Source organism: Erpetoichthys calabaricus, chromosome 10, assembly GCF_900747795.2.
Source record: "Erpetoichthys calabaricus chromosome 10, fErpCal1.3, whole genome shotgun sequence".
Lineage (NCBI taxonomy): Eukaryota > Metazoa > Chordata > Cladistia > Polypteriformes > Polypteridae > Erpetoichthys > Erpetoichthys calabaricus.
Genome location: NC_041403.2, coordinates 121,589,773 through 121,602,908, shown reverse-complemented (window position 1 = coordinate 121,602,908; position 13,136 = coordinate 121,589,773). Strand labels below are relative to the sequence as shown.

The window sequence follows — 13,136 nt, the reverse complement described above, 5'->3', positions numbered from 1 at the left end:
GCGCATGCACTGCGTTAATTTCTGAAGACCTGCTCAATGGACACATCAAATGAACACTGGGAACGTGTGGCAGCCATGATGCGTGCGCGTACCCGTTCTGAGCGTGAAGTATAAATGAGCCCTAACGAGCACATATTTAGTATATGAGAGGAAAACCCACACAAACACAGGGAGCATATGAAGTGGATGCACAGCGAATCTAAAGGCTTTAAAATATAAATTTATCACAAAAACTGTCCTTTAGTATCATATCTTTTAAAAACCATTAAATACTTTGCATACAAAGATAATATTTAGAAATATCAAAATTAAACAGGATACTCACCAGTTTTAATTATATCACAATTTTCTTCTACAGAGAGTCAAGAGACACTGAAAGTTTATTAAGTGATCTTGCAAACCTGCTCAGCTTTGCATGCAAGGACTACTTCTGCATTTTTTTCCCATAGTTTAGAAGCACATTTGATACAGTACAAAGTAACCACACAGTCATCTTTCTAGTGTGGGAGTATGGTGTCATTATGTAAACAAATTAATTCTCAAAATACAGTGTTATATATTAAAGGTATCTTATGTTACTACATTATACTAATTTAGAATACTCTATGGTGCAGTTCTGATACTCACATGTCCATTGTAGTCACTTTTGGAAGTGGATAGGGGTGACCATAAACATTCTGAGCCCAATACAAAGCAAGCTATGATGCATTGTGTGTTCTGAGACCTTTCTTTTCATGATAAAGAGCTTTTCTTTTCAAATATCTGCACTGTAGCAGTTAACCAGTTGTCATTCCTTGGACCGATTTTGGCAGGTACTAACCACTGTAAACTATAACACTCCAAAAGACCTGCCATTTTGGAGATGCTCTAATCTAGTCATCTAGCCATCACAATTTGGCTCTTGTCAAAGTCACTCAGATCCTTACGCTTGATCATTTTTTCTGCTTCCAACACATCACCTTCAAGAACTTGCTGCCTAATATATTCTACCACTTAACAGGTGCCACTGTAATGAGATAATCAATGGTATTTACTTCACCTGACAGTGGTTTTAATGTTGTGGCTAACCAATGCATACTTTTCACTGAAATCCATATACTATATGGTGAAATGTTTACAATGAACACTGAAATACGTATTCTGTACTATATAGTGAAAGGCATCTGCTCAGTAATGAAATGTACACACTTTGTTCTGAAGCATTTAAATAGTCAAAAGTGAAAGGTATGCAATTCACAATGAAACACAGTACCTCAGTTTTGGAGTGCTTATCACCCATGTGGAATGTAAAATAATTATAATTAGGTTTAAACAAACCTGATAAGGATTTTGTAATACGGTTCTTGTCTTATTTGTTGGAACAGGCTCTGTCCCACCTGCCCCAATATTGGAGACAAAATCTCAACATACAGTGTAGGCTTTTCACTACTTAGTGTTGTGTAGCAGTACATTTTGTATAAGACAAATTATAGTATATGCAGTAGTATATAAATTTAAGTACTCAATGTAAGTGTACATGTGATGCATGTGCTTCAGTACACAGTGTAAGTACAGTGAAGAATAAATTAAATCATTAACGTCATCTCATATATTTAGAACTTTTTAATATAATGAAAAAAATAAATATTGTCACTGATATCTACTTCCTAATAAGTTTTGAAAAATTAGATGTTAGGTCTGAAAGTTTGCAACTGTGTAAAGGGTCATATGACTATTCATTATGAAGGGCTTCACTTATTCATCTTCATTGTAAATTTCATTTGCAGTACTCTAGTTAAATTAGTCATTCTATTTATTTATCTTAGCAGAAACTGAATTACATGAATAAACTATATGTTATATAGCTACCTTTACAGTTCTCACCTTGTCCAGTTTGGCTTTTGCTCTCTTCACTTCCATACGGTCTTGAAGTGATTCAAGGTCTTCTTTGTTACCATTTAGAATAACTATGTCACGCTCTTGAAATGGATCACCACACTAATGAAAAAGAAAAAAATACACTTAGTGCTGTTTACAGACTCAAAAAACATTGGTACATGAAGATGAAAAAAGGCTTTTAACATAAAAATCTCAGAAAATGAAGCAAAATTTTATACAAAAAATTGTTACACCATAGTTCCCTTTCCAAAGAAATTATATTAAAAATTCTATATACATACACATATTTTATATATATATATATATATATATATATATATATATATATATATATATATATATATATATACACATACATACAGTGCATCCGGAAAGTATTAACAGCACATCACCTTTTCCACATTTTGTTACGTTACAGCCTTATTCCAAAATGAAAGAAATTAATTTTTTTTCCTCAGAATTCTACATACAACACCCCATAATGACAACGTGAAAAAAATTTACTTGAGGTTTTTGCTAATTTATTAAAAACAAAAAAACTGAGAAATCACATGTACATAAGATTTCACAGCCTTTGCTGAATACTTTGTCGATGCACCTTTGGCAGCAATTACAGCCTCAAGTCTTTTTGAATATGATGCTACAAGCTTGGCACACCTATCCTTGGCCAGTTTCGCCCATTCCTCTTTGCAGCACCTCTCAAGCTCCATCAGGTTAGATGGGAAGCATCGGTGCACAGCCATTTTAAGATCTCTCCAGAGATGTTCAATCAGATTCAAGTCTGGGCCACTCAAGAACATTTACAGAGTTGTCCTGAAGCCACTCCTTTGATATCTTGGCTGTGTGCTTTGGGTCATTGTCCTGCTGAAAGGTCAAGAGTGCTCTGGAGCAGGTTTTCATCCAGGATGTCTCTGTGCATTGCTGTATTCATCATTCCCTTTATCCTGACTAGTCTCCCAGTCCCTGCCACTGAAAAACATCTCCACAGCATGATGCTGCCACCACCATGTTTCACTGTAGGGATGGTATTGGCCTGGTGATGAGCGGTGCCTGGTTTCCTCCAAACGTGACGCCTGGCATTCACACCAAAGAGTTCAATCTTTGTCTCATCAGACCAGAGAATTTTCTTTCTCATGGTCTGAGAGTCCTTCAGGTGCCTTTTGGCAAACTCCAGGCGGGCTGCCATGTGCCTTTTACTAAGGAGTGGCTTCTGTCTGGCCACTCTGCCATACAGGCCTGATTGGTGGATTGCTGCAGAGATGGTTCTCCTTCTGGAAGGTTCTCCTCTCTCCACAGATGACCTCTGGAGCTCTGACAGAGTGATCATTGGGTTCTTGGTCACCTCCCTGGCTAAGGCCCTTCTCCCCCAATCGCTCAGTTTAGATGGCCGGCCAGCTCTAGGAAGAGTCCTGGTGGTTTCGAACTTCTTCCACTTACGGATGATGGAGGCCACTGTGCTCATTGGGACCTTCAAAGCAGCAGAAATTTTTCTATAACATTCCCCAGATTTGTGCCTTGAGACAATCCTGTCTCGGAGGTCTACAGACAATTCCTTTGACTTCATGCTTGGTTTGTGCTCTGACATGAACTGTCAACTGTGGGACCTTATATAAACAGGTGTGTCCCTTTCCAAATCATGTCCAATCAACTGAATTTACCACAGGTGGACTCCAATTAAGCTGCAGAAACATCTCAAGGATGATCAGGGGAAACAGGATGCACCTGAGCTCAATTTTGAGCTTCATGGCAAAGGCTGTGAGTACTTTATGTACATGTGATTTCTCAGTTTTTTTATTTTTAAAAAATTTGCAAAAACCTCAAGTAAACTTTTTCACGTTGTCATTATGGGGTGTTGTGTGTAGAATTCTGAGGAAAAAAATGAATTTAATCCATTTTGGAATAAGGCTGTAACATAACAAAATGTGGAAAAAGTGATGTGCTGTGAATACTTTCCGGATGCACTGTATGTAGACTGTCATAAACTAAAGAACATGCCCTCAGCCAAGCTAGCTTACTTTTGTAAACTTTCCCATTTCAAATATGTCCTTTTCATACCAAGCATAGTACTGCATAATTCCCCAAGTGTTCTTCCACTTGTTCAATAATAGATGTTTTGCTCACACTGTGCTTGATGAATTAACCAAATTTGAAAATGAAGCTTTGTGCAAACATAATTGTTGTCGACTCTCCACGATAATTTTTTCCCAGGAAAAAATGTTTCTGCTCAATGAAAGAAGTTTACAACACAGCCACAGGGTGTTTATTGATATGTTTAGTTCGCTTGAAAGTTTGCGGTGTCAAATGTAACCAAACTATATGGAAAAGGAAACAAACCAATGAATCACCCCCTGATTTGGAACAAAGAAAATGGACTGAGTGTGAAAACGCCTTGTGAGTGCTTAACAGCTTTCCTGTGAGGAGCTTGAGATTAAAAAAGTATATAATGTTAATGGCTGCAGTTTGGCACTTTAAGGAAATTTCTGCAGATATTTGTAATCCATCCACAATTTTTATTCATATTTATCATGTGGCCTGCCAAATGGCAATGGACTGTGGGTGCCATTAATCTCAGCCCTAATACATACTATGCTTCCCAAAATGTGTGAAAATATCAGTATCATATTGCTTAGCCCCACATCTCACCCCTCCTGGCTCCCTAGCCAAGATTTAACAATACAGTATATCCCTGTACATCAAAATGAGTAGCATATCAGAGGCCGAATGAAATCTCCTGCATGACAACTTCTAATAATAAATATAAAAAACTCACTACAGATTTAACTACTTATTTATTTTCCCTATCTCTTTAACTATATTATTATTACCACTCTTATTTTAACCTAACTTGTTTGTTGTCTGGTACAAATCTTGTAATCAATATTTAACCTACTTCCTATTGTCCAAATGATTTGAAATTTTGAACACTTACTTCCAATGACAATACATGAATCAATATTCAGTTTACCTAATTGATCAATTAATCCATGTTATTTATGAAATTTTCATATGAAGAATAGTTCAAGATTTCACCAATAGATGGTGCTGGTAACGGATAGAAATAGCAAAGGAAGTGTTAAAACATTGATAACAAAATTATACTAAAACAAACCCAAGACTAAAAAGTTGAATATTACATAATACTTTTTAAAAACCACACTTATATTAAGTTAAAAAGTGTACTAAAAAGTAAAATAAGTTTCTCATACATCACGCTTTTATTTTACGCTTTAACCTTTAATATTTTTCAATATTTCATTCACCTATTCTTTTCCGCAAAACTCCTTTCTCCATTCCCTGGATCTTCCACTGTCTCACTTTCTTTTTCCAACTATTCTCTCTGGATACAATCAATACTAAATTGGCTGTAGCCTACCTTCTGGAAAATCCCAGCAGTGCTCTCTTTGAATTTGTGCAAAGCCTCTTTTCTAATCTTATAATACTAATCTTACTGTATCTGCTTCATGGACTACTAATAAAATACTAGTCCTCTACTATGTAAGAGTATTCATGTAGTGTCTTTTTTTTTTTTTTTTTTTTTGCCGTTTCTCTTTCAGGGCTAGGGTAGGAATTTGTGAATTGGATGCGGTTGAATGGTTGTTTTATTGTTCAAAGAGAAAAACAAAGCATCAATCATATAACATCTGCTGTAGCTCTGTACCTACCTGCACAATTCTGGAACACTATCTACTTTGTGGGGTAGTTTGCTTACACAACACTCACTCCAGAAGAGCCTCCTCAAATTAACACATTTTTCATATTTTGTTCTTGCTCCCTAAACTTGACTGGTCTATTTTCTAACAGCTAAGCCTTTGATCCAGCTCACTTCCCCAGTCCACACTCAGTCAACACCCCTGGCAAAAGGGAACATTAAGCACTATCCCAGGGCCAATTTTATCCGAGTCTCAGATCAGCTGCCAGTGTTTCAAGAATATATTTGCTTATATTTGCTTCAGGAACACTAGTTAAACCACACATTTGTTAAACCATGCAAAACCTTTTCTCCACAAAAAAGGGTCAGGCATTCCTGGCAGCTGCTAAGTTACTTGTGTCCTGCTTTTAAGGGGAATATTGTCCAATTCCTCATAAGCTACACTTCCACATTTGTTAGGACTTTGCTGTGTCCATTCTCTACATTTGTCACTACTTCCCTAAATACAGATTTGTCACTCTATGTTCAACCTGTTGAACTTAATTTTCTAATTTCTGCTTAAAGAATTGAGAAAGTAAAAGTCATGTTATACAGGAAGTGCACACAGCAGACAATTTAGATTATGTACGTTTTCACAAGGAAAACAGCAATTAACCCCCTGACAACAGATGTAATTGCTCTTATATTCTTACACTGTTCAAAATTTCACAAGAAAATACAGCTGTGAGCAGATGATGCCTTCCAGAAATTTTGAAGCATAATATTATGGTCAAGGTATTTTTTTAAATAACCTGAATGAATTCTACTAAAATCAATCCATAAACAAAATGTTAGAAAACAGTGTCAGGAGAACAAGGTTATTATAAAGCAAAACCAAAAAGAATACAATTGATAATGTGATCAGTTAGAAAATGGTCTTTGCACATCCACAAATGTACCAGAATACTAATGCTTAAAAACAATGCAACAGCACAGAGGTGGAAGTAATAAAGTGAAAGAAGGTGAAAAGTGTAAAAAAGCAATTTCCTGCGCATGCGTTGGTTCACTGAGGCTTGCCCAGCATGATTCATACTGTTACTGTGTTGCTCTGCAAAAACAGCAAAGGAGTGTTCTGAAGGAAAATCCTTTATAATATTATTCACTGACAAGAAAAAGGAAAATGTGTTATTGTTTGAAGACCCATAAAGAAGAAATCTAAAAAGTACTAAGAGCTGGAAAAGCATTCTGAAAAGATTTCGTTAATAATTAACCGTCTTTCACACAGAGGATTTCAGAGAGAACAGGTAGGTGTATTTTTATGCAGATCCTTTCAGATACAAATCTTAAGCAGAAAAAAATATTTTTAAACAATTTACCGTCTCAAACTATGATGCTTTTTCACTGTGTTTGACATAAGACAGAAACTTTAAAAAAAAAACAGGATAAAAGAACATTTTTACATATACACAAATTTTTAAAGTAAGGAAACACATTTCCCTGTACAATGAAATTCTTTCTTTGCTGTCCACACCAAACGACAAAACCAACGTATAAAGATAAACAAATAATAAGTAGCAGAGGCAGCATGAAGTATAAAAACAGAATAGAAATATAAAGTGAAATGTGTAGGTAGATGTGTGACAAGTCAAATACAGTTGTGTGAGGTACACAGAATGAGGTGAACCACGGTTATAAACTCCAGTCAGTTATTTAGGAATCTAATGGCTTTGGGAAAGAAATAGTTCTTTAGCCTCAAAGTCCTGCATTTCATACTTCTATACCTCCTGCCCGAGGGTAGAAGTGTGAACCAAGGTTGTTATAGTTAATGAAAACTAAAATCAAAACAAACTATTAAAAAAAACAATTTTCATAAACTGAAATAAAATTAACAAAACTGAAATTAAAAACTAGAACTAAACAAAACTATTAAAGTAGCTGGAAAGACTAACTGAAATAAAATAATTTACTAAATATAATTTTAGTTTTAGAATAAATTTTATTGCTGTTAGTTTTTAACCCTTATAACATTTAACTCTAAAACTGAAAGCCATCCACCTCGAGTTGCCTGCGCATATTCATCCAGTGAATGGCGGCTGGCGATGGAGGGTGGGTTTTCACACAGCATTTGCAGTAACAGAGCAAGCTGAATACGTGTGTAAAGCGTGTGGAATAGAAAGCGATTTACGTGTGCCGCCTTTCTTTGCACTTGTTGTAAATCAAGATGCAATTCAAACGCCTGAAATCAGAATGTGCTGCTCAACAAAAACTTTACCGTATGGACAGAAAAATCACGAGTGAGCAACGTTTCAGTTTATTTCTCAGGTGCCTGCTTTTTGTTGACAGTAATTCGCCTGCCACTTCGCACTCGAAGTATACAAAGTTGGTTTTGATTATGCTTGTTTTTATCAGACAAAAACAAAACCAAATAGTAAAGTGTGTTGTGTAGTGTAGCAAGCTTCCACTAACATTAAATTCATATTATATCCAAACTTGTTAAGTGTATAGTTCTGTTTCATTGTGACACAAAACTAAACTCCATAGTAGCTCTTTAACCATACTATAATTACTAAAACTGAAACTAATATATATAAAAATAAATAGAAATGTCTTTGTAATATAAAATTAAACTAAAACTAAAAATACACAATGAAGGAAAACTAAAACTAAACTGAACGTTCAAGTAAGGTCAGAAAAATTATAGAAATAAAAACTAACATAAAAAGGCAAAACTATAATAACCTTGGTGTCAACAGTTTGTGTTGGGGGTGGGTGGGGTCCCTGAGGATCGAGGCAGTTCTCCTGCGGACTCTGCAGCTGTAGGTGCTCTGCAGAGAGGGCAGTGCGGTTCTGGTGATCTTCTCAGCAGTCTTTACCACTCTCTGCAGGCATTTGTGGTCCATAGCAGTAGTGTTGCCATACCACACGGTGATGCAGCTGGTCAAGATGCTCTCAACAATGCAGCTGTAAAAGTTTTACGAGAATCTTACTCGACATACCAAACTTCCTCAGCCTCCTCAGAAAGTACACCTGCTGTTGAGCCCTCTTGACCAGCTGTGTGGTGTTAAGTGTCCAAGTGAGGTCCTCACTGATGTAGACAAGGTATTTAATGCTGCTCACCCTCTCCACTTCAAGCCCTTGGATGAACAGTGGCCGGTGAGGTCTCCTCTCTTTCCACATGTCCACTATCATCTCCTTCATCTTGTCTGTGTTGAGGGTGAGGTTGTTGTCCTCACACCATGACGCCAGACTGTCTACCTCCCTCCTGTAGGCCGCCTCATCCCCACCAGTGATGTATCCAATCATTGCAGTGTCATCTGCAAACTTTAGGATGATGTTAATTTTGTGGGAGGTGACACAGTCCTGGGTGAACAGGGTGTAGAGGATGGGTCTGAGGACGCATCCCTGAGGGGTGCCTGTATTTGTGATAATGGTTGCTGAAATCCTATTACCAATCCTGACAGACTGGGGCCTGCCAGTCAGAAAGTCTAGGAGCCAGTCACAGAGGGTGGGGTGCAGGCCAAGTGCAGTTTATGGGTGAGTTTATGGGGGGATAACAGTGTTAAAGGAAAAGCTGTAGTCAACAAAGAGCATCCTGATGTAGGAGTCTTTGTTCTCAAGATGGGAGAGGGAATAATGTAGTGCGGCTGCAATAGCATCTGAGGTGGATTTGTTGGGCCGGTAGGACTACTGCAGGGGATCCAGAGTATCCTGTATGCTGCTCTGAATGTGGGCCAGCACCACTCTCTCAAAACACTTCATGATGATTGGAGTGAGTGCTACCGGCCTGTAATCATTCAGGCAGGTGGGTGGGTGGGCTTTTTTTTTAGCAAGGGGGACGATGATCGTAGTCTTAAAGCAAGACGGAATGATGCACTGACTGAGGGAAAGGTTGAAGATGGAGCAGAAAACATCAGCCAGCTCGTTGGCACATGTTTTGAGAGCCCGCCCAGGGATGTTGTCTGGTGCTGCTGCCTTACGTGGGTTGATCTTCCTTAGTGCTTATTGTACCTGACCTGAAGAGACCATTGGGGGAGGGGAGGGGGGTTGGGTGGTCCAGGTGTGTGTGCCTCCACTCTGTGCTATTGCTGGATGTCTCAAAGCAGGTGTGGAAAGTGTTGAGATCATCCGGCAGACTGTCTGTGGAGTTGATTGCGCTAGTGGTGGTCATGTAGTCTGTGATGTGCTGTAGGCCCCGCCTCATACGTCCGGAGTCAGCAGTAGAATAGAAGCCCTCCAGCTTCTCTCTGTACTGCCTCTTGGCTGCTGTGATGGCTTTTCTTAGTCCGTACTTTGCAGCTTTGTACTCCATCTCAGTGCCTGATCTAAATGCAAGAGAGCAGGCACGCAGCATGTGGCGTACCTTTTTATCCAGTGCTTCTGGTTGGGGAACTTCCTGACTGATATTGCGGGCACGATGTTGTCAATACAGGTGCTAATGTATCCAGTCACGTACTCCGCATAGTCCTGTATGCTGATAGAAAAGCCCCCAAGAGTGGCTGCAACCCTAAACACATCCCAGTCTGTCTGAGCAAAACAGTCCTGCAGGGTGCTCTCAGTCTCTGGGGTCCAAAGTTTAACTTGCTTAATGATAAGGTTTGTTTGTTTCAGCCTTTGTCTGTAAGATGGGTACAGGAAGAGAGTGACATGGTCTGATTGTCCGAAGTGGGGGCGGGGTGCAGCCCTGTATGCACCTCGTATGTTGCTGTAAACATGATCCAGTGTTTTCTTCTCACGGGTGGGAATGTTCACGGTTTGGTGGTATTTAGGAAGTACAGTCCATAAATTGCACTGATTAAAGTCTCCAGCTGCAATAAAAACAGCATCGGGATGAACCGTCTCTAAGGCACTGATGACGTCATGGAGTTTGCCGAGCACTGCCAAGGAGTTAGCTCGCGTTGGGATGTAAATAGCGGCCAAAAAACACAGCAGTGAACTCCCTCAGTAGGTAACAGGGTCAGCATTTCAGCAGTAATAACTCCCCATCTTGTGAGCAGTGCTTATAAACAGTCCATACATCTCCACACCACAAGTTGTTAATAAACACACACACACCCCTTTAGCCTTACTAAAGGCTGCGGTGCGATCTCCTTGGTGCACGGAGTGAGTCTGTAGCTGAACAGCGCATTCTGAGACTTTATCCGAAAGCCAGGTCTCGGTGAAAATTAGAGCACAGCACTATCTTATTTTCCACTGTGCTGTAATCCTGGCTCTTAGCTCATCCAGTTTGTTTTCTAACGATCCAATGTTGGCTAGCAAGAGGCTGGGTGGTCGGCTAGCGCAGGCTTTCAGCCTAACGTGGAGCCCTCCCCTCTTGCCTCGCCATCTCCGGAGCACTCTCCTGGGGGTCAGCTTGGTCAAGTGAGCTCAGTGCTACGGGGTGTGATAGACAGCCAGCAGCTCAATCCGGTCGGGACATCCCCAAACTGAAAGAGTGGAGGAAGGCTGCCTTTCCAGGACACTGCCTCCCCCAGGATGCTAGGTGGCAGCTTCCCTGGACGGTAACTGCCCCAGATTCCCTCAGGGCCTCCTGGGACATGGAGTCCGTTTTCTCAGCCCTGTGGGTGCCGCCAGGGGGAGCTCATAAAGGAGACTCCTACTTTTCCTACAACCCTGAAGTACTTCGGAGTCAGGAGGACGGAAGCCCCCAGTACTTCCGGGCTACTTGAGGACTGATGATGTGGTTGTTCGACCCGGAAGAAGAAAAAGAGCACTTCCAGATCCAGGAATATATAAAAGGACTGGTAGAGACCCAGCAGGCTGAGCCGGAGTTGGGAGGTTAGGTGACGAAGCTGCTGGGAGTGGAGGATTATTATACTATTATTGATAATTGATTATTTGTATTGAGAATTGTGGCGATTATGGTGCTTTGTGCACTTTATTGAAGAAAATAATTAAAAAATTATTCTCAGTGCTTTTAAACGTGTGTCCTGAACGTCTGTCTATTGGGTTTGATGGGGCAACAGCGCCCCCTAGCGTCAACAATTGGCGTAGTCGGCAGGATTCTGACCATCGGTTTGGGTCAGAAAATCTTTATATTAAAAAAAAAAGTTAACGTGGACATAACCCAACAGACAGTGACAAACTGCCAAACCCATTCGCCGGTCCATCATGGAGAAAAAAGAAAAAGCAGACCAACAGTGCAAGCGCTCAATGTCCCCTGCGTCCAAGACGAGCAACGGAGCAACAATGCATGTTGGGGGAAAAATGTCCAAGATGAGCTATGCGCCGGGGAAGGGATGGAGAACATTTTCAAAATAACACTTTGTTCCGTGCTCATACCCCATAGAAGGAGCTCATCCGGAGCACATACTAAAAGCGAGAAATCATCCCAAAGACGGTTGTGCAGAGCTCTGAGGGGCGTCTAAACATGAAAGACTTCCGCATGCAGTCTGGCAACAAGGGACATGTCACCAGACCCGAGGTATTATGGGATAGAAGAGGTCAACAGAGGCCCGTATGCTGGATTAAAGACATCCCGACGGACGCAGATTTCCCAAAAAGGGAGGGGAAGGCAGACGAAGCATCGCACACCATAAAAGAAGGTAAGGAGGTTCAGGGAGTGACCGATCGATCGATCCGCCAAAAAAATGAGTCAGGCGGATCGCGGTCAGCCTGAAGCTAGTCTCCAAAACTCCAAATCCCAAGAGGCAGTGCGAGTCCCAACTGCGTATTCGCAGAAACTGCTTGCCAACTCATGGCTGGAGGATGGGGCTTTTGAAAGTCCGAGCTTGTCTCCAGCTGATCAGGAAAGTGACTTTAATGTGTGGGAGCTGGAAAAGGTAATCCAGCCCATAAAAAGCCTTTTTCAGGTCATCACCTCAACAAAGAAGATCATCGAGGAATTGGGAGTGACGGCCGAGGCACCCTCACGGCGGGTGGAAAGTTATTCATGCCGCTTCGGACGCGAGCTTCCCCAGATGACAGATTCCGAGGTACAGGTGGGTTTGACCGGTACCGTACATGAAGTCAGGATGCAGATGACAAGGGCAGCATGATTGGTTAGTATCAGCTGCCAAGTAATCTCGAGTCCCACAAGTGATAGTGGCATGATGACTAAGAGTCCGGTGGAAGGAGTGGGGGCGTCGGAATAGCAGGATAGTGCTGCCATTTTCCCAAACCTTAGGACATCAGCGCCGGTCTCACCCAAATCTAAAGGGGTGCAGACAGTAAAGGGTCTCTCTCTTATTCATAGGGAGACCCAAACTGTGAGCAAGCCCCAGAGAGAAAAGGAGAACCCGCAGGAAAAGCGGAGAACTCCTGACAAGACAGAGCGTAGAACTGTGAGTTCATGTGTGTGGAGGAGACATTCTCCGTGTGGGCGGGGAGATTGTCCGCCCTCAGTTGGTCAAAGGGCAACGCGGGCGTTACCGGCCTGCTTCCAGTCCAGCAGGACAGTGCAGTCAGGGAGGCGGCTGTGTTATGAATGCCATCGGCCGGGCCAATTATGGAGAGAATGTCCAGGGAGAACCGGGGAGGTCGTTAAAGGGAAACAAAAGTGCTGTGTCTCCCCGTTGGTCTCCTGCTCTTGTTTTCTAGGACGAAGCCATGGTCCGGCCAGTGCAGACAGTCCCTCCCAGGAAAGGACAACCCTTGCGGGGCAGGCCGCGTCGCCCTATGATGCTCAGCTAAG

General features: G+C 41.2%; 1 protein-coding gene across 2 annotated transcripts in view; it reads right to left on the bottom strand.

Moving 5' to 3' along the window:
• rtf2 (replication termination factor 2) overlaps nt 1-13,136 on the bottom strand; it is a 215,866-nt gene that overhangs the window by 108,990 nt on the left and 93,740 nt on the right. For both annotated transcript variants that reach the window (XM_028811849.2, XM_028811850.2), the window contains exon 7: nt 1,864-1,977. In XM_028811849.2, the coding sequence (XP_028667682.1) occupies nt 1,864-1,977 (114 nt within the window). The remainder of the gene's footprint in view (nt 1-1,863; nt 1,978-13,136) is intronic.